Source organism: Pseudocercospora fijiensis (genome assembly GCF_000340215.1).
Source record: "Pseudocercospora fijiensis CIRAD86 unplaced genomic scaffold MYCFIscaffold_2, whole genome shotgun sequence".
NCBI classification, from domain to species: domain Eukaryota; kingdom Fungi; phylum Ascomycota; class Dothideomycetes; order Mycosphaerellales; family Mycosphaerellaceae; genus Pseudocercospora; species Pseudocercospora fijiensis.
In genome coordinates this window covers 6,497,294-6,523,789 of record NW_006921533.1, presented here as the reverse complement: position 1 = coordinate 6,523,789, position 26,496 = coordinate 6,497,294, and the positions used below count along the sequence as shown (strand labels likewise).

The window sequence follows — 26,496 nt, the reverse complement described above, 5'->3', positions numbered from 1 at the left end:
AGATCTTTATCTAATAGTAAGAATTCGGACGACTCCGATTAATCCTCGTCGGATAACGATAGTTCCTTAGATAGTAGTTATTAGGGACACGCCCGCCGTCGTAGATACTGTTAGTATTATCGGAACTACGTCGCGGAAGCGCTAGTTTCTAAAGCGAGTTATGTCTAGGGGCACTACGCCCGCCCCTAGCGGCTACGGTTCGATCTAGCGCATCTTAGGTTCTTCGATCCCCTACTTAGCGTTACGGATTACGGCGAGGGAGACTACGCCTTAGTCGGGAACAAGATAATATACCGTTCGGTGTATACTTTTATCGAAGCGGCTAAGGATTATACTTATATCGTAGGGCGAGAGACGGTTCGTCTTAACCTCTCTCTTTACTTTCGAGGGATAGCGCTTAGTTAGTATTATAGTTACCTTTCTAGCCGCAACCGAGCAAAGCTCCGCGGCAGATACGGTCTAAAACGCTAGGAACGTTATCTTAGCAAGAAATAGAAGGTCCCTCCGATAAAGGCGATAGATCTCCTCGATAAGCAACGCTTCGACCGGTAGGATATCGCTTTAGGGCGTTTAGTAACGGACTTTATTGTTAAAACGGTGCAACTCGCTAAGGATGCCGGTATACGGAAATCGAACCGGCTCTTAGAAGCTTATCGTCGAATGGATCCGCGCCTCTAATTAAATATAAACGAGCTAAATCGTCGTATAAAGGTCGATAAGTAGGTTACGTACTACGAGAAGTAGGCATTAATCTAGGAATATATGCTTTCGTCCTCGTCTAATTGTCGCCTAGACGCTACGACTAGGAATATTAGCCGCGCTAGTAAGGCTGCCTAGTAGAACCGATACGAAGGGAACGCCTCTTATACCCTAGCGAGCTTCGCTCTAGTAAGAGCGTCCCCTAACTACTAGAACCGCGATACCGACCGACCGAACCCGCTACGCCTTACTAACGCCTATTAGCAGAATCGCCTACCTAGCGCCCCTTAGTAGAATCGCCTGCCGCCGGCAGGAAATAGTAAAGGACCGTCGAAGGGTAGCAGCCCTACCTTCCTTCCGAAAGACCTAAAGCGAGTCGATTCGCGCCTATTTAATCGTTAGAATAGAAAGCGCAACGATCGGGCTCGTAAGTAGGCTAACTTTGCTAATAATAGTAAGAGAGTAGGCGATACCGTAAATAATGCTAACTAAGCCGACGACGGCTATTAGGAGGATAGTTAGAAGGATAATCGAAGAACCGACGCGGATAATTATAGCTATTTTAGTAACGCTAGAGAAGACGCCGACTACTTTACCGACCTATACGACTCCGATCCGAGCTTAGGAGCTTACTTTACAGGCGTAGGCGATCGCTCGCTATTAGCGTTAAACTCGGTGCTATAGGCTAAAGCGTCCCTACTAGCGGCGATCTAACTATTTGCCTCTACGAAGTACGCTTACAAGGTCTATAGGCGGCGATTCAAGTTAGGCAACCTTCTATACTAGTATATTCGTAAGGAGTACGTAGGGGCGACGACGCCTTCTACTATTATCGAACGCGTATCGGCAGACTCGGAAGTAATTTAGTCGAAGGCGCCCCCGTTAGCTTAGTAAGGTTACGTATTCCGGAATTAGCAATATATAACTTTCCCTCTTCGGTTGTTACTATCCGGTACGTCTGTATAGGTCTGCCTAGATACTAGCTATACGCTTACTATTACGGAAAAAGACTTCGTTTTAAGCTATTGCCCGGACGTAGAGGTACGTAAGCTACGCGAACTGATCGAAATCGGCGGCATTGCCGGCGCGTATCGCTCCGGGGAATACGTCGTATTAGACATGTTTATCCTAGTAGCGAAGACGGACGGTATAGTCTCCCTAGTGCGAATAACTCGCGAGGTTTACCTAGTTCCTAAACTAAAGGCAAAAATCCTAGTCGGTATAGATACGATTGCCCTAGAGGGAATAAAAATCGATGTTCCCGTACGGACGGTTACCGTAGCTAGTTAGGACAACGCCCGCTTTGAAGTAGCCGTTAAGCGTAAGAAAGGGAAGTCGGTCTAGCGCCCTATAAGGCTAGCGGAGGACGTAACATTAGCGCCGCGTACGGTCGCCTTCGCTCTAGTTAAGTACGGCGGCGACCTCCCTAAGGGCCGGGATTTTATTCTTAACGCCGGTTTCTTAGTCTAGCTAACTAGCAATATATAGGGATTGTCGTTACAAGCTCCGCCGTTAGTAACGGCGTATAATTAGGTCGTAGACGCTAATTTTTCTTATATATATATTCGTAACGATACGACGACTCTAGTAACGATTCGAGCCGGACAGCTACTCGGTTTATTAAGTAATAGGACTATTGCTAGGGCCTACTATATCGACGTAGCCGACTACGGACTAGCGAGATTGAGTCCTAACGCTTTTACGGCTACGCGGGATATACTAAATATATAGCGGGAATACCGGTACGCGTTAGGCGTAACGATCTACGGTAACGATAACTAGGTAGACTAAATCGCTATAGCGGTCGAGCGGTACCTAGAGCTTTTTACGGATCGCTAAACGGTAGTCGATATTCCCGAGTACGATTACATACCTATCCTAACTATACTAAATTACCTAGATCTATTGCCGCCCTCCTATATAATTAACCTAGGCAAGAGGGATCGTAAAGTAGTAGACAAGATATATAACGACCTATACCGCTAGGGGAAGATGCAGTATATAACCGAGCCTACGCCCTTCGGCTTTCTAGTGTTTATCGTATAGAAGCGCGTTGCTAACGGTAAAGGTAGTATAATTAATAAGCCGCGGGCGGTAGTCGATATACGCGCCTTAAATAAGGTAACGATCCCCGACAGCTATTAGATACCGCTCTAGGCGGATCTCTTTACATAGTTAGTAGGGTGCTAGTATATTAGCACTATAGACTGCCTAACCTTCTTCTACTAATAGGGCGTAAAGCCGGAGGATCGTTATAAATTGACGATTAATACTTATCGTAGCTAGGAATAGTATAAGGTCGCTATTATAGGATATTCGAATAGTGTCTAATTCGTATAGCGGAAGCTAGATTAGATCCTTCGCGACTGTCGCAGCTTTACGCGAGCTTATATCGACGATATCGTAGTGTTTTCGAAGACGTTGCCTAAGTATCTCGATCATCTAGAAGCGGTCTTCTAGAGGTTAGACGCCGTAAGGATTAGCATTAGTCCGAAAAAGACTTTCTTAGGCTTCCCCTCTACGACCCTTTTAGGTTAGTACGTTAGCGGCCTCGGTCTAGCTACGAGTAAAGAGAAAATCGTAGCGATTACCTCACTTTAGTTCCCGGAGAACGTATAGAAGCTAGAGCATTATCTCGGTCTAACCAATTAGTTGCGGCAACACATCCTATACTACGTATAGATAGCGGCGCCTCTATAGGCGGAGAAGATACGCTTATTAAAAGGGGCGCTAGTTACCGGCAATAGTCGTCGCCGGTACGTCGCCGTTACGACGCTAGGTAAGAACGATTAGCACCGCGACGAGCTAGTAAAAGCGTTCCGCTTATTGCAATCGATGTTCTACGAGCCCTCCTTCCTATACTATTTCGACTCTAACTATCGCTTATACGCTAATATAGATTCCTCTAAAGAGTTTAGCTATAGCGCGGTGCTCTACTATATCGATAGGGACCTAGACCCTATTCTGTCTAAGGGAAAGGCGCAGTTGTTTCCTTATTACAAGGTTTAGCCTATTTTGTTCTTAAGCCGAGGCCTAACTTAGGCAGAGATACGATATTAGCCGACAGAGCTTAAATACTCGGGAATCGTATAGATAGTAAAGAAGGTAGGCTATTTAATACATACTTTATCGAGGCCGACGACTATCTTTATAGACTACTATGCCGCGGTCGGTCTTACTAACTCGGTATCGATAACTACGACTACCGATATAGGCAAGTAGAACCTAAAATTAGTAAGGGTATCGATGTTCCTTTCCTAATATCGAGTCGATATAGTTTACCGTCTAGGGCGGATATACCTAGTTCTAGACGCCCTTAGTCGACTTCTAGGGGACATAAAGTCGCCTAAGCTAACGCCGGACGAAGAGAACTTAGACCCGCTCTCTTACTATACCGACGCTACGCCCTCTTCGGCCGATCTAGAGGAAGTAGCCTACTTCTATACGATGTTAGTAGAGCTAGATCCGGATTTCCGACGTCGGTTAAACTAAGCGTACGATAATAACGAACATTAGTCTAGGGTTTTGCGACTAGTTCGATAAGCGTAGGCGCGGAATGCTTTAGAGCGTCTCTATTCGGAGGGAGCTAATATGCCTTCGGTAACGAAAACGCTAGTTCGGTATAAGGGTAGCAAAAATCCGGACCTATTTATAGGTAATAAGTTTAATAGTCCGCTAGGCATTCGATTCTTTAAGAGGGACGGCCTCTTGTATTTCCGTAACTAATCTTTAGGGCGCGAGCGACTCTATATCCCTCGAGCCTTAATAGGCGAGATCTTCGAGTAGGCTTACGATAACCGTTGCTACTAAGGCTTTTAGCGCGTCTTCGACCGTATTTAAGCTTCCTTCTTTATATATCGACTCGCTCGCTACCTTCGCCTCTATTTAGATTATTATTACTAGTGTCTCCTTTTGCGTACCCCCCGATACGCTCCTTATAGCGAACTTTACCCGATCTAGAATACGGAGGGCCTATACTATACTATAACGATAGATCTCGTAACTGCCTTACCGGTTACGACCGATAGATTTAATACACTATATACGATTACTTGCAAGACGTCTAAGCGGGTAGTAGTCGTCCTAGGTAAAGAGAACTAGAAGGCCTACGACTAGGGCATCGCTCTAATCGATAGGCTTTGCTTAATAGATATAAGTATACCGGCAGTGCTTATCGCTAATCGTAATCCTCGCTAGCTAAGCGACTTCTTTAAGGGCGTTTTCTCGCGCCTACGTACGAAGCTAGCTACGTCTACGGCCTACTACCCTTAAACCGATAGTTAATCCGAGCGAACTAACTAAACGGTCGAGACGGCGATTCGTTACTAGTTAGCGGATTATCCTAGCGAGGATTAGACGACGTTTATCCTATAGCTATAGGCTACGCTTAACAACTCCCGTAATGCGACTACCGGTTAGTCGCCGAACGAGGTTGCTACGGGCGTAAGGACGAATCTCGACTCGCTCGATATACTATACGACTATCCGTATAATAGGGCGGCAGCGCGTAGCCGTATCTAGAAAGAAGTCTAGGACGCGATTGCTTAGGCGAACGTAAAAATAAAAGAACGGTATAATAGCAAGCATAAGCCCCTGTTCCTTAAGCTAGGTAACCGTATTATACTTCGCCTATACTGTAGTTACGAAGTGCTAGGTTAGTCGTACAAGTTTGGCTACCGTTTTAAAGGGCCTTTTACGGTTCTTAAGAAGGTCGGACGACTAGCCTACTATCTCGAGTTACCGCTATTAATACGTATCTATCCGGTAATATCGGTTTCGTAGTTAGAAAAAGCTCCTAAAGACCTAGATCCTTTTAAGAGAACTATTAATTACGAGCCCCCGCCCGTCGTAGCTAAGGACAGTCTAGATTCTAGCGACGAGAGCGACTCTTACGAAATCGAGCGCTTTCTCGGGCGACGGACCGTCGTCCGAAGAGGACAGCCTATTCTCTAATACCTAGTAAAGTAGAAAGGGTATAGGAGCGCCTATAATATATAGTATAATATCGACGACTTAACGGGCGCGGACGATCTTCGCAAAATCTACGATAACGTATACCCTCTAGAGGAGGCACCGCTATCCCGTACCCTCTGTAGGGTAGTAAAGCGGACGAGAGCTCGCTAGCCTTTTTTAGAGGTTGCTAGCTCCGCTAATAAAGGCGAGGCCGGACAATCCCTCGCGGTTCGTCGCAAATCGATACGACTCCGCAGCGCGACTCCTTTTTTAGAGTCGTAATCCGCCTAGGCGTACCCTTATATCGTTATCGTAACTACGTTACTTAGGCAACCGTTATACGTAGACGCGGGCTATCCCTTATTTAGTATCGATCTTTCCGGACGATAAGAGAGCCTTCTATTAATTACCGACGACGAATAGGAACGGCCCTCGAGCGCGATAACTACGTCCGTCGCGGGGAACGTAAAGCAGTAGCTTTTTAGCAAAAATTTCTATAGCACCGATCGCGATATAAGCGCCTAAACGTTACATTATTCGAGGCGGAGTTATAGCGCGCGTCTCGCCTATACCGTAAGGCCGACACGCTCGACCTCCTCTAAGGAGCGATAGCTAAGGAATATCGTAGAAGCGAGGATCGAGACCCTTAAGATACCGCGATAGGGAATAGTAAGATTAACGCTTCTCGCGGGGAACCGCTACTATTAGACGGTCTAGGATCGGCCGGATAGTCCTTGTTTGTTACCGGCTCGACGCCTACGCCTAAGCTAGAGAGTAAGGTAAGCAATAAGGATATAGTATTAGATACTACGGTTAAGAATTATACGGCCGCGCCTAAGCTAGAGGACCTAACGGACGAGGCGAATATAGTATTAGATACTACGGTCGAGAGTCGTACGGCCGCGCTAGAGCTAGAGAATATAACGAATAAGGAGGATATAGTATTAGACGAAACGGTCGAGAATCGTATAGCTACGCCGGAGCCTAGGGCCGTAACGAGTAGAGAGGATACAGCCTTAGACACCCCGATCGAGATTCCTACGCTCGCGGCTAAGCTTAAGAATATAACGAACGGAAAGGATATAGCGCCTAGCGCTACGGTCGAGATACGTACGGCTACGCCTAAGCTAGAGGATATAGAGAACTCGACAAAGGATTCGGCAGGTAGAGAAGACGCAATAGCGGATTAGATTAGCGAGTATCGTAGAGAGATAGATAACGCTACGCTTAACCCGTAATAAACGCGACTAGAGGAATACGGTATTAACTTAGCGTAGACGTTAGAGGGCTTTACGATCCTCGCTACGGCGGAAGGCAATCTTCGACAGACCTTTCGTAAGGCGCTATCGCTTATTTCTACTAACGGCAGTTTAAGCACTAGCGAGGTTTAGGCGGTGTTAAGCTACGCTACTAAGAATAGATATATACGGCCTTTCCTAATATTTACCGAGGACGGATTAGATATAGAATTGTACTACGTATTAACGGACTCCGGCCGATAACTGTTGTAGTAACACGCACCGTTGTTCTTAGGCCGTAGTCGCATTAACGATACGCTAATAGCGAGCTTAGCACCGTTGCCCTCGGCTAATAATATAGACGGATCCGATTTCGACTTACTTAAGGTAATAGCTCGCCCGTAATCGTAGGGGACGCCGGGCAGCGAGTTTAGTGCTATATAGCGTTAGACTATTGCTAGCCTATCGATAGTGCTTCCGAATCTAGACTATCCGCTCTCTAATATTAGACGATTTTCCTTTTTGAAATATTGCGTACCGGCGGTTATCGCGGCAGTTAATCTAGATTACGTTTTCGATAGGAAGTCGTTTATATAGGCGGTTACGGCGCTTACTACGAAGAAGAAATAGTTAGCGGAGCTAGCGAAGGCGTTACTAGGCAAGGGCCGATAGACGGGCCGAGCGCTCTATAAGGCTATAGCCGACTACTTTATCGACAACGACGACCCTCCGCCGCACTATTTAGATAAATAGGAGTTTGTTTAGAAGGGCAAAGCGTTATAGGTCGAGATCCTAGAGGCCGAGAAGCTATAGGATATTGTACCGGGCTTCTTTACCCTTTACCGAGACGCCGCTACCTACGCGTCTAGTAGCCCGGCTAACAGTGCGGAAAGCGGCCCGATTAATCCCGTTAGCGCGCAGCCTCTTAATACGCCTTCGGCTTTAGAATCGGCACTACCGTTAATAATACCCGCAAATCGACCGGCTTTACTAGAATTACTATCTCCGCTAGCGCGTATACTTCCTAATTTACCGCTACTATAGGCAACCGCCTCCCTAATATAGGCGCCGAGTAACGGCTCGCTGTAAGCGCCCGTACTAGCTCCTCCTAAGCTCCTAGCTACTCCGATCGAGTCGGTTTTTAAGAAACCTCCGGTCCTATCCCCTAAAGAACTTAAGTTCGAGCGGTAGCGGCTTCGAGGCTAGCGCGCGCGCTAGACTTTGATTAATAAGCGTCTCCTTCGCGCTAACGAGACGCCTAAACAAGCTGCAATCCGGTAGTACGTAGAGTACGAGGACTATAATAAGAAAGTCGATGCGCTAATCGCCGCTAATCCTATAGAGCGTAATAAGAACAGAGACGCACGCTTTATCTAGGCCGCGAAGCTCGTACGTAACGCTTACGCTAAGGACGCTAACGGTCGGCTGCCTAATCTTTTTCGCCTACGTCCGCGTAAGCGAATAGTCGAATACTATTTAGTAAGGCTTTAGCATTACCTACATTATCTACACCTTATAGCTAGCGATCGGCGCTTCTAGATTCTACGCGAATTGTATTAGTATATAGGCAAGCTAGTCACCGATTTTAAAAACCTACTCTTTACGTAACCGTACTCCTTCCGAATTGTAAACGACGATCTCGCCCGTAAATACTCTATCTTTAGGACCGACCTCTACTCGGACGGTTACGATACGTAGTAGGAGATTTACGCGATTCGCTTTAGCGAGTACGTAGCGTTTATAACGGCGGGCGAATTGAAGGAGCTTCCTAACCTAGCTAACCTCGATACGAATTTTCTACTAACTGTTACTTTCTACTACGCGAAGTTATAGTACCGACTCCTAGTAAACATTACCCGCTTACGCGAGAACTTCCTTAGCTTAAGTACCTATACTAGCGACCTACGATTCTAGCTAGCACCGTCTCTAATCCGTAATAGAGCCGTCGGTCTTGTAGTACGCGCTATCTTATACTTCCTATAGACGGTCGACCTCGTATAAGAGTAGTTCTACCGCTTCGTCCTAAAAGAACATCGCGATAGTATTATAGTAGGCGGTTACCCGGTCCTATATAAGCGTAGTAAGAACGGTAAGGACGTATCCTACCGTAACTACGATAAGGAATACCTAAAGACGGGCAAGCGACCTATTAGCGAATACGTCGGAGCGACGAAGTATTATAAGATCGATCTAACTACCTACGGCGAAGTCTAATTCTTGTAGATAGTAGCTACCGGACGACTCTCGATAGTGCGCCTACCTCTACTAGACTCCTAGCTTAAGGACTATATAGTTTAGCTACTACTAATCGGTATAGAACTTAGTACCTAGTCGGCTATATAGCTCTATAAGTAGTACGAGTCGTCCCTTAATTCTAGTAGTCTGCCCTACCTATACTGTCGCAACCTAGGCCGCCTAGCTATTACCTAGGACGTCGTCGCTTATACCTAGCGGTATATTACGGTCCGCAACGTATATACGCTTCGCGGCGAGGGCTACATATCCGCCCTCTATACTAATAAGGCGCTTACGGACACTAAGGCTACTAATGCGTCGCGCACGGAATAGTACGCTTAGCTTACTAGTAGCGGTCGCTACTAGAACGGTACCTATACCGCTAACAAGGGTAAAGGCATACCTCTACTGCTCCTTAACCGTTAATACCCGGTAGACTTTAGCCTAGTCTGCTAGCTAACTTAGATCGATCCGGTATACGCCTTATCTACCTTTATCGCCTATATCTAGACGCTTAAGGACGGCGCTATCCCTAATAGATTAGAGCTTGCGCTAACGCTATAGTTCTACAATTTGCCGAAGACGGCCTCTACCGATCTAGTCTTCGATCCTTTAGGCGTCTAGGAGCGTATTATATAGGGCAATACTATTTTCAAGTACGATAAGATAGTAACGAATAAGAATCACTAGTAGTACAATATCGACTATACTTAGGATCCTATAGGTATATTCCTAGTGCCGTTACCCGACTACTCGCTAGACGAGACCGACCTTACTAACGCGTACCTTTTCGGTAAAATCATCCCTCTAGAGCTCGCGACTCGGGCTAAGCCGGTTGCCCCGCTAACTAAGGCGATCTAGCTAAATTCCTCGCGCGCGTTACTATCGACTAAGTTAAACACTCGCTAGAAGCTAACCGCTAGCCCGTTCTTAGCGCCTCGCCTACTATCGAAGATGCCGCTACCGTCTAACCTATTCTCTACGCCTACGAAGGCTCTAGTTACGGCTTAGCTACTACCGCCTAACAATACGGTTGCGTAGCTATAGTACAAGCTCCTATTACTTCCGATACGCTTACTACCTTTGCCCGCCCTATAGGAAAACACTATAGGCGCCTACGGATAATACTAATATAATACGACGGCAATTAGTATACGTACGCTTAATTTACAAGCTCTCTACTATATACGCTAGTCTAAGTTAGCAGCAATCGAGGTCTACTAGCTATAATAGATACTAGCTAAGGCGCAGATCCGCGAAGCAACTAAGCGCTAGATAGCCTAGTAGTATCGTCTTTCCGCTACGGTCTTAAAGGAGTCGCTTACGCTATCGCTAACCTATCTTTACTACGATTTCTTACGCGTCGCGCCGCAATAGGCAATCCCTATACTATACCTAATTAACGAGGACGCTTTTAAGCTGCTCGGCGGCGTATAAGGCAATACTACTAAGGATGAGATCGCAAAGCTTAACGTATAGATAACCGACTACTTTAAGCTATACGGTACTATGCGCGACGCCGACACGCTGCTATTGCTAGGTACCGACTTCCCTAACATCCCTATCGATTAGTTAGACCGCGCTACTACTATAGCGGACGCAGTTAATACCTCGCTATCCGATAATAAGACTATAAAGACCGTCGCGCCTTAGCCGTAGCTAAAGGCGGTTCAGACTATACCGACTAGCTTACGCGACGCTCTTCGTAACTATCGTAACAAGCAAGCATAAGACCGACGCAGTTATTACTAGAGAGACACGATTCTATACCTAGCATTACCGTTCTAGTATACTGTTTAAGCTTAGCCTTTATGCAACGCTATTACGCTCTTTTGCCTTAAACCTTCCTATAGTGCGGCCTACTAAGGACCTTTATTTTAGGACACTATAGATAGTGCCGACCTTTTTTGTAGAAGGGGAGGCTGTTACGATATAACACTATTGCATATACGATAGCAGGCAGCGGTTACTATCGACCGCTGCGGTCGCTATTGCTACTAATAGTAGGACCATTATATAGATAGCTTGCCTCGCGGCACCTTAGAGAATACATTAACTTTTGCACCGTACAACCGTTACGATACCTTCGTACTATAACCGTGTGCCTAGCATTAGCTATATCCGGCCGGGTTTGAACCGCTACAAAGTTAAGTAAACCTATACGGCTCTAGTATGCTAGTATTGCTAATAAGTCTATATAACGAGCCTCTTCTTTCTCGTACGGCTCGTATCTAGTCGGTAGTAGTGCTTTAGCCTTTCGTCTAGTGTCGGTACTAATATTGTACCGCTGCCCTATCTTCTTAGTATATATCTTCTATAACAACTATAGCTTTCTATTCTGTCTGTTACGTATAACTTTAATACCGAGAAACTATAAGAGCTTACCTAGGTTATTAAGCTTATATTCCTTTATTAGCTTCTGCTTAAGGTCTATTGCCTTCTACCTATATTATCGGTAGTACAATAGTACTATATTATCTATATAAAAGAAGATAAACACATGTTTGTCCGGGTTAGTATATAGGCAGTCTACGTTATCGACTAGTTGTATTCCGAGCTTGTTTTCGTAGGTAGTAGTAAGGTAATTGTACTATAGCCGAGGTAACTCCTATAGGCTATAGAGCGCTTAGATTAGCTTTAATACCTTGCCCTTCTACTCAAACTTGTCTATTAGGTAGCCTAAGGTATAGCGTATATAGCAATATAGCATTAAGGAAGGCATTAACTATATCTATTTGCTTAGCTTCTAGGTTAAACTTAGCTACGATAGCTATAAGGGCTCTAAAGACTCGTATAGCTAGTATTAAGGCATAGGTGTCTAAGTGTGTGTTCCTCTAAAGGTCCCCTCTTATATATACTCTTGCTTTAAACTTAATTAGTCGACTATTAGCATTACTCTTGTATTTAAATACCTAGGTAAGAGGCAGAAGATTAGGCTTGTCTAGTATATTTAGATCTACCTATTTAAAGGTACGTATCTTTAGTGCCTTATTAAATTCAACTCTTGCGGCGTATATCTAATGCTCTTTAAACTTGCTCTTAAGTACCTATCGCTAGTTACGTAGCTCTTTTAGCAAATCTAACACTTTCGGGGATAAATCGTTTTCGTTACGAGGAAGTAGTAGTAGTAGACTGCTATCGGCTTTATTACTGTCGGCGGTGCTACTATATATTAACCTAGCTTCGTGCTCTGCTACTAGATATAGGTTGCTAAACAGAAGGAGGTTTCTCGCTTGTTCTCGGTCGCTAATATAGTAACAGTAGATAGCCGCTGCTCGCTGTCGTTTGTTTAGGTTGTTAACTCGATAGTAAGGGCCTCCTATATTCGGTAAGTAACGATGAGATATATTAGCTACTTCAATTAGCATTAGCAATTTAGCTAGCTTAGTACGTAGCAAATTGAAGTCTATATTATCTGTATAACCTAGTGCGTCTATATTGTTATTAGGGGCTTTATTACTAGCATCGTTCTTAGGTTGTTAAGGTTGCTAATTAATAGTTAGTTCTACTAATCTATCTAGTATATTATTACGCGGTTATAGTGCTTCGCGTAGGTTAATCGGAAAATCTTATTTCTATAGCTTAGCTAGTGCTAGTAGTTCTTAAGGTAGGTCTTGTCTAACAGGCTTATCTACTAGCCCTATAGGGTTAACTATTATAAGTCGACTAGGTCCTATTAGTATATCTACCCCCTTAGCTCTAAACCTAACAAGGTCTAGAGGTATATCGTATACTTCTCGAAGTTCGTTAAATTAATGCTCCGAGGCGGGTACTTATGCTTCTTCGAGATTACTATATTTAGCAAGCTCTTAGTTAGTTATAACAACGCCTAGGTTATTATTATATCTATTATAGAACTTAGTCTCGTTAAATACAACGTCTCTTGTACGTAGTACTATTATTCGTAAGGGTACCTATATCCGATAGATAGAGTGTCCCTCGTACCTATATAGGTATCTAATATAGGTTCTTAAGGCCACTTTTATAGTGTTTAGCAGTATAGCCTTCCTTTTGCTATTAATTGTCTCTATACCGTAGATTAGTAGATATGCCCTTGCTCTAAACTAGTAGATGTAAGCTACATTCGGCTTATATCTAGTACTAATCTTGTATAGTGTTCGCATTAATAGGTTAGTAGTACGTAATCTTAGTAACCTATTAGCTAGGAAGGTTGCTATATAAACTGCTTCTAGCTATAGGTTGTGTAGAAATCTAGCGTATATTATTAAGGCTCGAGCTACCTTAATAATAGTACGGCCTACGCGCTTAGCTAGGTCCTATTCTAATGTGTATAGGGCTGTTAGCCTCTATATAGTATAGTTATTACGTAGATACGATCGAAAGCGAAGGCCTAAAATACCTCCCTTATTATTAGATAACAGGTATATAATGTCTCTGCTAATGCTACGTACGAAGGTAGCTATTTAGTTCTAGTATTGTAGGAGTGTTGATTCCTAACGATTGCTAATTGTCTATATAAAGTAAAGCCTAGTATTTAGGTCGTAGGTATAGAAGATATACTAGTCGCTATTGTAGGCCGTATCTAGTTGCATTAAATTAGCTGCAATGTATCTATATAGAGTTAGTATTAATATATTATAGTACCTTAGTCTCCTTAAAATGAGCCTCTTGCCCTTTGCTTATATATATATAGGGCATAGTAGTATTCTTAGTACCTTATTGTTATGTATATAATCCCTTTTTATTCTATTAACCCTATTAACTAGCTCTTCTACTCTTTTAGCGCCTAGGTGCCTAAACACCTTATATATTTGCTTAAGTGTAAGCTTTCTTAGTAGCAGTAGGCGTACGGAGCGGCGAGCTGTTATATAGGCTAATAGTATAGTTGTTGTTAATAACTAAGATAGTTAGAATAGGTACTTAAGCGGCTTATTGTCTATATCGACTAGCTACTTAGTTAGTAGTAGTACTTTATCTACTTTGCTAACAATGTCGAAGTAGGGCATTCCTTAGGTTAGCCTAATAAATTTGACTAGTAGCTTATATTGTAGGCTATAGAGGGTGTTATCGATTTCTTAGTATTTGTATCCTCGCTAGAAGAAGAGGGCACCTCCTACAATATTAGTATAGAAGTTAGGGATGTAAAGGCATTCCCTTAGTTCAATCTGTAGGGGCTTGCTACTAATAGCTATAATAGTAAAGGAGGCTATTCCGATAGCTACTACCTTGTTATAGCTAGTACTAGTTGCTATAGTTAAGGATGCTAGCAATAGGAGTAGTATAAAATTAAAGCGGCTAGGGTAATTAATAATGTTGTAGTTTGATCTACTATTATATATTAGGCTATTAAAAGGATTCTACTCTATTAATACGGCTATACTAAGGTAGGTAGTAGGCCCGACAGCTCTAGCAAACGCAAGTAATAGTGTATTAGAGTAGAAGAAGCAGGCAAATAAGAGCTTATCTAGTATAGAATCCTCGTTGCTTTCTAATCTATAGTACTCTTAAGCGATTTTAATAGCTAGTAGGTCCTTAAAGAACTTAGCCTGCCTTTAAGTTAGACAGAAGCTCTTATTCTTACGTAGGTAGCTTTCGAAATACTTTAGCTTGCCCTTCTACTTATTGTCCTTATCTTTCTCTTTAACCTAGTTACGTAGGCGGTAGTTAACTACGTTGTATTTGCCTCGGTTCTTATATGCCTTCTTCTTACTAACCCTAGTAACTTTAGCGCAAGACTTTAGTATACGGTTTCCGCTATTACTGCGACCCGCCGACCCTTATTCTTATTAGGCTTTTTACTATTATTTTCTTCGGCTACTTATAGAGCGGCATTAGCACTAGCTTTACCTGTTTCTTCGTAGACAACGCTAAATAATAACCCTTTCTTAGTAGAAACTCCTAGTATATTGCGGGCATATTCTCGTACTATACTAATTAGCTATTAGAAACTATTAACTATTAGCCCTGCCTAATATATTATATAGAGCCCCTTACTATAGGTCTTATCTATATTCGTAACTATAGTACATAGGTAGGTTACTAAGTTGTTAAATTCCGGATATTGTATGCGTTTTATCGTCTTATAAAGATTAAGCTATTCCTCGTACTAGTACTCGGGGTCCTTTACCTATTTAGAGTTTATAAGGCGTTATAGCTCCCTACTAAGGGTAGTCCTTTGCTATTACGTATTAGGTGCGAGCTTGTCCTTTAATCGAGTTAGGATAAGACGCATTGTTAGTGCTACATTTTCCTTATTAGGATTAGTAATCTCTAAGTAATAGCGAATATCTATAGTTATAGCTAGATATTTAATCGTCTTATTACGTACTGTCCTAAAGCGTTTAAACTTATTCTTCCTTATCTTATAGTGTTCCTTAGTAAGCTTTGCATCCGCCTAATATAGAGAGTTAGTTATAAGTAGGTATATATCGAACTCCGAAAGAAGGGGTTATACTAGTTTACTAGGCTTAGTCGAGTACGGATTAGCGAAGACCTAGGTCTTATATCTAGTTAGGTACGTCTTAGTTTGCTTAAACTATCGGTCCTATTCGTTTAGTCTACGAAGGATAATAAGCTTGCTACTACTAAGGCGGCTAGTTAATAAGAGGGCTATTATTAACGATATACTAATCTTATAGACGCTTATAGAATAGTGTTTATTTTAGTACTATTAAGACTACTAATCGTTATCTTATGCTATAGAAGTCTCTAATACTACGGATTCCTAGGCTTATAACTATTACGTATAGCGTAGTAGATTACTTACATAATACTACCTTGCTAGCGGTTTAGAATATAGCTTTTTTTTTGATTGCCTCTGTTCTATATCCCTATAGTCTAAAATACAGGTGCGAAAATCCTTTCCCTACTAAGAGGATACGTATTATTATGTAACTGAGCTTATATTACATAATTAAGCTTATGCGTTACAGTAACGCGCGTTTGAAGGAATGCCTGCAGCTCACGGCGGGATTGCTTGGAGACGATATGGGCTTCCAAACAAAGAGCAGGCTCGAATGTGAGATGAATGCATGTTCAAGAATCGAGCAGCCTGAGATGCTGCGATGTATGGAGGTGAGGTTGTGAAGTGGACCCGGGCAGTCTGTGCTCGAAATGGGACCCGCTCTCACGTGACACGAGCAGGGTCCTTGCTCGTTCCTTTCCTTTCCGCAAGCATCATCATCACATTGTCTATCTCTCGAGGTAATATCCTAACTTGCCTTTATTCACTTCAAGCTCTGTCAGGCCATTTCCCATGAAGCCAAAGCGATTGTGCTTGTCCAGGTAAGCAATATCAAAGTCCTCGCTTCGAAACGCGTCCAGCATCTCACGATAATGCAGAATACTTCCGCCGTACATGGCCGAGATCTTTCCATCTGCCGTGCCTTGCTTGTACCATGATCTGCATCCAGCCGACCACACCATCCTTTCCATGAATGTCTGGGTGTAGTCATTGTACTCTCGAAGCACGTCGGGCTTGACGAGTATGGACTTGATTCCCTGCCCTGCCATCTTGGAGCACCATTTCAAGATGTATTCAGCCACGGCATCGAGCATCGCAAAGATACTGCCGTGTCCAACTGGAGCATTTGGGCCCGTGAACTGCAGACTGTGGTTAGCACGAGATGCCAGCTCCGCAGAAATGGACCTACCGAGAAGTAATTAGGCATGTCGGGAGCATGTATGCCCAGATATGCTTCTGAGTCGTCCTTCCAGAGCTCTTGCAGAGTCACATCGTTTCGCCCTGTAAGCGTAAATGGAGGCTTGTAACTAACGTCGAACCCAGTCGCGCAGACAATCACATCGAATGGTGTGGTCTCAGGTGCAACGTCTGCCGGAGGCTGCGAAACAATACCCTTCTCGTTGATGCCCACGACGGGCTCGAAGCGGACCTTGACATTCTCAGCCTGCAGTGCATCGAGATAATTCTCACCGGGAGTAATTCTCCTGCACCCGACAGGCCACTCTGGAACCAATCTCCTGGCCAGCTCCGTATCGCCTCCAAGCTTTTCCCTCATGATATTACCAAAGGTCTCCTTCACCCATTTTGCCTGATCGGAGTCTTTGTAGAACATCATGAATGCCGCATTTAGCGCGTGCTCCAGACTCTGTCTCATCTCTTTCAGCTCCTCGGGCTTTGCACGCCATCGCTGCTTCTGCTCTTCTGAGTATGTGAAGTTCTTGCCTTCCGGTGTGAACTCGGCGAGGATGTTGGGTATTATCCACGTGGGCGTACGAATATATGTGTCAATGCGTTTCGCAGTCGGCTGCATCTGCGGTAGGACCTGGACTGCTGAGGAACCATTTCCGATCAGCCCGACTGTTTTCCCTGCCCAATCTGTTTCCTGCCAGTGTGCGGTGTGGACGATTTCGCCTTCGAATTTCTCCAAACCGGGGATATCTGGCCATTTCCAGCGATTCAAGAACCCAGTCCCATTTACAAGCACGTCCGCTTCGTCGTGGATCACCTCACCGTTCTGCTCGATGTCGACTTCCCACTTGCCCTTTTCATCCGACCACCGCGCTGATACAACCCTGGAGTTCAGCTGCACATAATTTCGCAGCCCGAAATCGCTCGCCGTTTTCTCAATGTACGATTGGATCTCTGCACCTGAGACGTAAAATGACGACCAATCTGGATTTGGAGCAAAAGGGAAGCAATATATATGCGCCGGTATATCACAGGCGACGCCTGGGTAGACGTTCTCATACTGCGCTACGAGTCAGCAAAAATTTGGTGCCCGAACGCCCCATTCTACTCGCCCAAGTTCCACCTATTTCTGGATTCTTCTCGTAAATGGCGAAATCCAAGAATCCGTAGCCGGCGCCGTACTTGTGCTTGTACGCAAGAGTCAAATTCGAGAATCCGGCACCAATGCCGATCATGCGAATCTTTCGACGTGTAAAAAGTGGCTGGTCAATGATTTGGATCTCAGAGGTTGCCATGGTTCTGGGTGGTGCGGGAGTCGTGATCGTAGAACCGGATAGCCAGCTTTTTTAATGCATTGCAATTGCTTACATGGCCCCATCAGAAGCACAGCAACAACGTCAGCTTATGCAATTCGATCTGTGATCTTCAATACCAAGATGGTAGTTCCGGTGGGATTCTATACTATCATCGAAATGCGCCGAGGATCAAGTGCGGCCGGCACTATATATATTAAAACAACGCGTACACGTGCGCATAGCCTCACGCGCATAATCAATCCGGAACGTGACAACGACTCACGAGACAAGTCAAGCACCTTGATCTCCAGCAGTACGAGCAACTGTAATGGACTCCCTGATCATTACAATGTGTCTGCGGGACTGGTTTCCTTCTGAATTCCACTTCCATCAAGCTTTCATATTGATTCAACCTGGGATGTGAGTGCCGTGGAATCCAAGTCCTACCGCAGCACCCACATCTGCTCTGCCCACCTCCTTCAATGTCTCCGCGTCTAAGCAAAGGAGGTAGCTGGTCCCTCGCTCTCCGTCCAGAACGCAAATCAATAACCAGCCACCGTCCTCTAGATGGCTGCGAGCAGGATCCGCGACGAAAATTGGTTCCCCAGGCGTGTGCTTGTCACTACACCAGCTTGTGCTCTGTTCGGTTGCAACGTCAAGCTTCTGTATTGAATCGTAAAAGCTTGATTTGCCATTGTCACGGATGCCGTACACAAAACGATGCGACTTGCATTTATACGTCGGGTTGATTGTCGGCAAGTCGCCATTGTATGGTAGAAACAACTCTCTCTCCGCCTCGACTGGCTTGTCTTTGGCAAGATCCCAAGGTTCGGGGCTGTTAACATCTCGAAGCCTGTAACGAGCCATATGTGACTTCTTAAGTCCTGCCTTGCCGGCAGCCGGGGCATTCGAGACCAGATTCTCATAATAGACGCCGTGTAGCACCTCTAGCGATGCATACTCTGCCAAGTCACAGAGTAAGTCGACTTTTCCATCCTTGGTCTCCTCGAAAGCGTTGACAGTGTGGAATGCGAACATTGCAGGACTTGTGAATCTCTTGACAAGCCCTCTGCCGCCTTTCCGGTCTATCACCAGCCATTGCACTGGCACGTTCTCATCGAACGGCACGATGGCGTCCAAGAAATTCCTCTCCCAGAGCACCTTCAAACCGCCTCCGCCGAAGTGTGAGTTCCAGACGCACAGTACCACAAAGTTCTCCGTCAAGAAAAAAGCATGAATGTAAGCGGCTTGAATCTCAGGCGCACTGAATGTGGCCAAAACATCTGTTTCTCCGGTCTTCGCGCTTGTTCTGAATACTCGGTACGTAGCGAACCGACCAAATTGCAGGTTGAAGTTGAAGCAGTCTCCGGTAACAGGATCGAATTGAGCATGAGCGCACGACACGGGACCTTTTAATTCGGGATTCAATTTGGTTTGATCTGTCACTCCGACTGGCTCCAAGGTGTCCCTGTCAATACGTTTGAGCTGGTAATTGTCTGTTCTGGTTTCGAGAAGTCCATTCTGTCCATGTACGGGAAGATGTACAGTGACCCCAGCATTGACATCTGCTGCTGTCGGTTCGGATGAATTGGCTGGGAAGAAGATGGCTTTGAGCTTTCCGAAGAAGCCCTCGCAAGGGTCCCGTCTCTGCGCGAAAGTGATCTTGTCGAGTCGACCGCTTTTGCGAACTTTCTCCAGGAAACGATCGCATTGGCGTCTGGAGTTGTATACGACTTTACAGCTGCCATCGGCTTGTGGTATCAATTGGAAGCGATAGATCTGTGTGAAGCCATCGAACCAATGCGAGAAGCTGAAGTTGCCATGTTTGTATGACGATGGACCAGTGCGGTAGAGTGTGCCGGCTAGTGCTGCTGGTATGTGGCCAGTCACTGGGAGCTCGATCGGCTCACGCTGCTCAGTCTCGACTTGGAACTGCCATCAGCAGGTTGCAGTCAGTACAAGCACGCACGCCCTATCTTGGAAAGCCGACATACTCCTGACGCGTTTGGCCAGCCGTGCAAATGCTCTTGGCCTTCGATCATCTTCGATCCGTGTATTTCGCTTCTCGGTTCCACGCCCGTTCTATCCGCCGAAATCGATTGATGACAACTATCACAGCACAACGAAACGAATTACAAATTTGCCGTGATCTCATCCAAATTTTGGACTTCGGCGTCGCCTTAGAAGTACCCAGCACTCTTCGGCCGTAACGCTTCCAAGACGGACAGTAGTATCAAAGCCCTCAGCTAACACATCACACAATCTCCCACTTGGCGTATGTGGAAAGTCGCCGCCAGCCCCCGAGGTACTCGCATCGGTACATGCAATCTTTTATCAGGAAGATCCCTATCATCGGCAATGGCGTAGCACCTCAACTGAAAGTGAATCTAGAACCGAAGAATCCCAACTAGCCTGACAAGCATTGTTTCGGCGCAGATTTACAGTATTAATCCTTGCCGTCACCACCCCGGTCCTAGTCCGCCACCATCTCTCCGGACCAACCTCCGTCTCCCACGACGCCATGCCCTCTAAAATAATCCAAATTCTTATCGCTGCTTGGAACTAGGGATGTGACTCCACCGTGGATTAGCAATCACCCTTGTATACACCATGTAATATACGGGTGTATACTAGGTGTACACAGGAGAGGGCCCACATTAATACCTCGATATCTTAGCAAATCCGACCGCTGACGGCGCTGAGCCTGTATCTCGGCTGTTATCCGCGAATTGCATGACTCCTCTATGAGTGTATACTAGGCATCCGACCTCGAGGGCTGTGTACGTGGTGTATTACACGCTGTATACACGATACACTGGATGGTGGGCTCCATCACTACTTGGAACTCTTTTGTGGTGACACCATTATAGTGTTGCTCGTGACGAATCCGTTGAAACCTTGATGGACCCATGCCGCTGGGCCCTGATTTCGGCGTGTTTGAAGGCCGAGACGAGAAAAGTACCGTTGGTGCCACCCACCGGTGCGAGGTGGGCTATGTATGATTTTGACTTGACTTGACTCAATAGGGTGTTGGTGAATCATGCGAGACAGTGGGAATGTCGTTGTTGACTAGTCAAGTGTCTTGGTTGATGTCTGGAAGTCTAGTAGCAGCACGTCCAACATGTTTATTACCTAAGCTTGCGAAGGTGAGGCGTTGAGATTCAAGCTCTTCAGGACATACCTATTATGTAAAATTCATGACTTCAAACGCTTAATGCTCACTGTCTCGGTTTTGAAGGAAGCGCTGATGATCGAGTTGATGATGCTAAGTCTGAGCTGTACCTGCAACGAGTTCTATTGTAGGTTAAATATTGTTCCATTCATTATGAGTAATCTTCAAGTACATGCCCATCCCACCCGACATATGGTCTTTATGTATCTTTATGCAAGCCCCCTTCCATACTGGATAACTGCTGTGGTTGCTTTGTTCATCAGGACTTCGTTGGTATGCCTCTCCTTAGCCACGAGAGCGGACGATGGAAAACGCTGAAACACGGCTGCTGTCTCAAAGGGGATGTCGGACAGGAGGCCGAGAGTGCGAGGTCTTGGCTCTTGTACGACTGACTGAAGGCAATAGTGCTGCCACGCTGTCGACGTTCCCATCGCTGCTGCGTAATTCGTATAAATGCTGTCCACAATCTCAGAACTGCGACAACGCCTTCTTGGCACATTTCTCAATTCCCGAAGCGATCTTCTTCGAGTTGATATCATCTCGTGGCACATCATGTCCACCAGAGTGGAACACAACTTGTGAGAGGGACGGTTCGCAAGTCTTGCTGAGCTGAATGCTCTGGCTGTAACAAATATCCTGCTGGCCGATGACGTGCAAAGTTGGAACATCGATATGACCGAAGGATCCGATGGTTCGAGCAAGCTCGTCGGACGTCGCGGAGCTGGGTGGGATCAGTGCAGCGCATATGAATACGGCAAATTTGAGGTTTCCTGCGGACTCTGCAAGGAGCGAAGCTGTCACCGAGGCACCCTTCAGCACATCAGTCTGGGACGCTCAAGCACAACGTTTTGGGGACAACGGTACCTGACTGAAACCCATGATGGCATCGTATGGTCCATCTTCCTCAATGACTTCGCGCACGTACTCGACAGCTTCCCGCATCCGCTCAGGCGTATACCAATCGAAAAAGCAGTAATGAGGTGGCGGATACACGCCTTCGATTCCTGGACCGGGTGCACTGTCGTTCGGAGCTTCGAGATAATCGTACGTCCAAGTAGGAGGGAGGAGTGCTCTGAAAGAGCCTGTAGGTCATCAGCATCAGCATACATAGCGACTGAGCGATGATTTCGTACTGGTTTGACTTTCCATGATCTCAGGACTTGCGCCTTGTCCGTGGAGGCATAGGACACGCATGTTGGCAACGCTATGGCAGAGTATTGCTCGGAGTCTTGGCGAGAGTTCCAGATTCCTTTCCTTGTGCAAAGTCGTGGTTTCCTCTCGCGTTGCTGATGATCAATTCGATCGCTATTGAAACCGCGTATCTGGTCGTGGGGAGAAAGTGTTTCCATCCCTCCCTCCTCCGCATGAACATCGGCTGACGCGCGAGTGTTGCGCCTCAAATACGCCACCTAGACTCAAATGCGCCGCGGCGAGATTGCTTAGAATGCATGTCCATGTGTCTATACGCGAGTAACGGACGGAAGAGCGGGCTCTCCTACGATGCTTCGTCCAAAAATTCACTTACTATATTACCAGGGACTTCCATTTTCACCATAGATTGGCTTCGATCAATATATCGAGAGTCGACACATCGAATCAAGCGCAACTCGAATTCAACGCATCTCCCTAGGCCTCCAAGATGAAGCTCCTCGTTTGCCATGGCTACGGAATGAGTTCCGAGATCTTGGAGCAGATGATGACTTCCGTGATATCGGCTGTTGGGCGACATCACGAATGGGTCTTCCTGGATGGAGAAGTCAAAGTCAACAGATCAGGTATGACGGCAATCGTGAAGCGATCGATGGGAAGATCCGAATGGTAACTAAGTGTGCCGCAGCGATGGCCGACTTCATCCCCGGTCGCCATTTGTCGTACTGGGATGCTTGGGGCGCTGAGGGCTTGAAGGCGGCGTACGAGCTCATGGAGGAGACACTCGCAGAGAAGGGTCCCTTTGACGGAGTGTACGGATACAGTCAGGGTGGCGCGTTCGTTCTCGGCTACCTGCTTCAGTCGCTCATCGACCACCCCGAGAAGCCATTGCCATTCAAGTTCGCGGCATTCCAAGGCACAGCAGCAGCATTATCCTCGGATCCAGAGTACAACAGCGCGGCGATCATGAGCGCGTTGGAAAAGCTCAGCGAGAAGGAGAGGAAAGAGCTTCATGATGGCTTCATCTCGCGGCAGGGACACAAGGACCCTCGCACATTCGACGTCGTCAAAGAGGGCCGTATCCAGGGCCGGGACAAGGAGATCTTCATCGCGCTGCTCGACATGGTGCAATCATCGCTCGGCGCTCGCAACTTCTTCGGCATCGACGAGAGCGACGGTACAAACTCCATCGACCCTGACAGCTATGGCCTTGCCGACTTCCCACGATTCTTCCACCCGGTATACACCAAGCAGCGCATCAACATCCCGACCGTCCACATTCGAGGCTATTTCGACGATCCTGCTCCCACACGACTGGCCGAGATTGCTCAGGAGCTGTGTGATCCCAGCAAAGTTCAGCTGGTTAAGTATGATGGCGTGCACGAGCTGCCCACAAAAGAGCAGGACGTGAAGAATATTGCGAGGGCCATTGAGAAGGCATATGGAATGGGCCAGTTGCTCTCAGTTACAGTGTAGATAATTCATGTACAATGTGAGGTTCACGATCGAGCAGGATGTTCTGGAGTAAAATTAGTTTCAACTTTGGCCAAGTTCAGGTTCAGGCCTGTAGGCACAAAAGTAACTTACCATTACCATTTACCACTAACCATAGTAACTTCATATCACTATAGTAACTTACTGTTACTATCACTCTACAGGCATTTGGTTTTATTATTACTATTAAATTTCTAAATATTAATTTACTAAAGAAGTAGTATATAAAAAGTCTTTATATAGGACAGACTTAGAAGTAATACTAAGTGACTACCTACTACTACTCTGACTAGCATAAAGTTTTTAACCTAGTAATTACTGAAGCTATTTACATTTATTCTTAGAATTAAAAGGGTCGGGATTACTAAAGAGGCTGCTACTGCTATAGTATAGATGCTGTAGCATAGTATTAAATACTAACAATACCCTTAACTATAGTCTCTAGTAATAATTATAGTATACTATCGTCGCCTCTATATACTAGTACGCTACTAGTATATCCGAATACTTATTCTAATCTCGCTAGCCTTACTACCTTTACTTAAGCTATAATTTTAGTATATTCGTAGCAACTATCGGCTGTTAAACTGCTACTAGCTTAGACACTAATATAGTAGTACGCTATATCTTCTATCGAGGATTATATTAAAGATTATATTAAAGATATATAGGCTTATTATTTATAATTTAGTAGTAGTATACTACTACTACTACTACTACTACTACTACTACCACTACTACCACCACTACTACTACTACTACTACTACTACTACTACTACTACGAAGGGACGACTCGGAGGAAGGTTAGTTAAATAGGGAGCTATTTACTAGGGATTGACCTAGTAACGACTGTTTCGGTATACCGAGTATAGTTAATAGGTAAGAAGCCGTAAACTAAAGAATAGGATACTGTTAAAATATAAGACCTAATACTAGGCTACTCTACTATCGAGTACGTAGGTTAGTACTAGTAGGACTACCCTTTCTTAGAAAGCTTAGAAACTACGTAAAACTAACGCTAAGACAAAGACTAGGCCTACTACTACGGTAGTACTACCCCTTAGCTACTCTACTAAAGCCTAACTTTAGGGTAGCCGAAAAAGGGAAAGTCGAATAGGATGGGGGTATTAGAATCCTTAACTTTATAGAAGCGTAAACGATAGGCGCCTACTAAACAACTACGTAATACTACTAATATACAAACCGATATATAGGACAATATTCTAGGACGAAGGGCGGAGGCCTATACTAGGAACTAGGGTTTTTGCTACTATCTTATTAAGAGAGATACTACTATCGAGTCCGAGTCTACTAGGTACGGCGCCTCTAGGGAGATAGATAGCGCTACGTTAAGCGTACTTAATAGCTAGCAAACTAAGGTAGACGAGATTATTACTTATAGTATAGAAGTTAAGCGATAGGTTAATATATTTGTTAGTAAATACTAGGGCAATAAGTAGGAGATATTGTCTAATAAAGACGACGCAGACCTTATTAAATCTAACTAGGACAAGCTACCTACTATATAGACAGAGAAGGGCATTAAGTCTACGCGTAATATTAACAAGCGTACTAAGATAATCTATCAAGAAGGCGTAGAAGTCTATAAGTTATTATCTTGTCGATTTAAGTATAAAGATAGGCAATATACTAGTATAAAGAAGGGCAATAACGTTAGTTATTACGTATAGTACGATAGCACTTATTACTAGCTTCTAGGCTTATACCTAGAACAATAGCGTAACGCTATTAATGCTAGTACTATAACAATAGACGATATACTAGGTTAGCTTATTTAGAAGGTCTAATAATATACACGGATATTAATAGAGGTAAGAAGAAGCCTAAGCCTGCTTCTATAGGTAAAGAAATGCCTACTCTAGCGCCTACGGCACCTCTAGTAATACTATATAGCCCTATGCCTCTATTTAACCTATTCGCTATACCTCCGGCATATACGATACCCTAGTTAATACTACTATAGGCTTAGTTAAATCCGCCTGTCTAGCTAAATCTACGCTCTTTACCGACTATTAATAGTAGGGCGGCGATTTAGAATTCCTAGTAGGGCGAGATATATTACTAGGTACTACGACTAGCTCTTAGAGAGATATATATATAAGAGGCACTCGTTATAGTAAAGGCTAAGCTAAAGGCTATAAGGCAGGATTCTAGACACTTTATATACCTAGGAAGGAGCCTAATAAAGCCCTAGCAAATAACCTACTATAGATTAGTATCCGGCGAAAGCTTAAGGACGAGATAAAGGTATATATAAGTGCTATAGAAGGTAGTCTAGCGGCTAGCCTATAAGAGCGAGAAGGAGAGTAATACGGCAATACTATAAGTAAGGATAAGGTAACTTATAACGAGTTATAATAGCTACGCTAGCTTTAACACTTTAGCCTAGTCTATATTTGGCTATAACTGTTAGAAAGATTCTAGTAAAAGACGGAAACTAATACTACTACTACTGCTACTAGTAATAGTGTAGGTAACCGAGGGTAATATAACCGATAACAATATAGGCAGCTGTATTTAGCAAGATAGGATAACAAACATATCGCTTAGGCTAGTAACTAGAGCCCTATAATATAGGCACTGTAGAAGTGTGACATGAATAGTATGCTGTACGAGGTTAATTAATC

General features: G+C 44.8%; 4 protein-coding genes across 4 annotated transcripts; 1 reads left to right on the top strand and 3 right to left on the bottom strand.

Annotated features, from left to right (window-relative positions):
• Window positions 1-16,277: 16,277 nt before the first annotated feature.
• Window positions 16,278-18,032, bottom strand: MYCFIDRAFT_186841 (uncharacterized protein; the record flags this gene model as incomplete). The annotated part of the gene is made up of 3 exons (XM_007925720.1): window positions 16,278-16,688; window positions 16,739-17,797; window positions 17,850-18,032. The coding sequence occupies 3 exons, from the start codon at window positions 18,030-18,032 to the stop codon at window positions 16,278-16,280; spliced, it is 1,653 nt and encodes a 550-aa protein (XP_007923911.1).
• Window positions 18,033-18,440: 408 nt separating this feature from the next.
• MYCFIDRAFT_77435 (uncharacterized protein) lies at window positions 18,441-20,074 on the bottom strand (the record flags this gene model as incomplete). Its single annotated transcript, XM_007924590.1, has 2 exons — window positions 18,441-19,964; window positions 20,027-20,074. The coding sequence occupies 2 exons, from the start codon at window positions 20,072-20,074 to the stop codon at window positions 18,441-18,443; spliced, it is 1,572 nt and encodes a 523-aa protein (XP_007922781.1).
• A 1,598-nt stretch (window positions 20,075-21,672) lies between these two features.
• MYCFIDRAFT_77436 (uncharacterized protein) lies at window positions 21,673-22,398 on the bottom strand (the record flags this gene model as incomplete). The annotated part of the gene is made up of 3 exons (XM_007924591.1): window positions 21,673-22,014; window positions 22,069-22,286; window positions 22,338-22,398. The coding sequence occupies 3 exons, from the start codon at window positions 22,396-22,398 to the stop codon at window positions 21,673-21,675; spliced, it is 621 nt and encodes a 206-aa protein (XP_007922782.1).
• Window positions 22,399-22,843: 445 nt separating this feature from the next.
• On the top strand, window positions 22,844-23,829 carry MYCFIDRAFT_131969 (uncharacterized protein; the record flags this gene model as incomplete). The annotated part of the gene is made up of 2 exons (XM_007925719.1): window positions 22,844-22,966; window positions 23,032-23,829. 2 exons carry the CDS (start codon window positions 22,844-22,846, stop codon window positions 23,827-23,829), a joined length of 921 nt encoding a protein of 306 aa, XP_007923910.1.
• Between the last annotated feature and the right edge of the window lie 2,667 nt (window positions 23,830-26,496).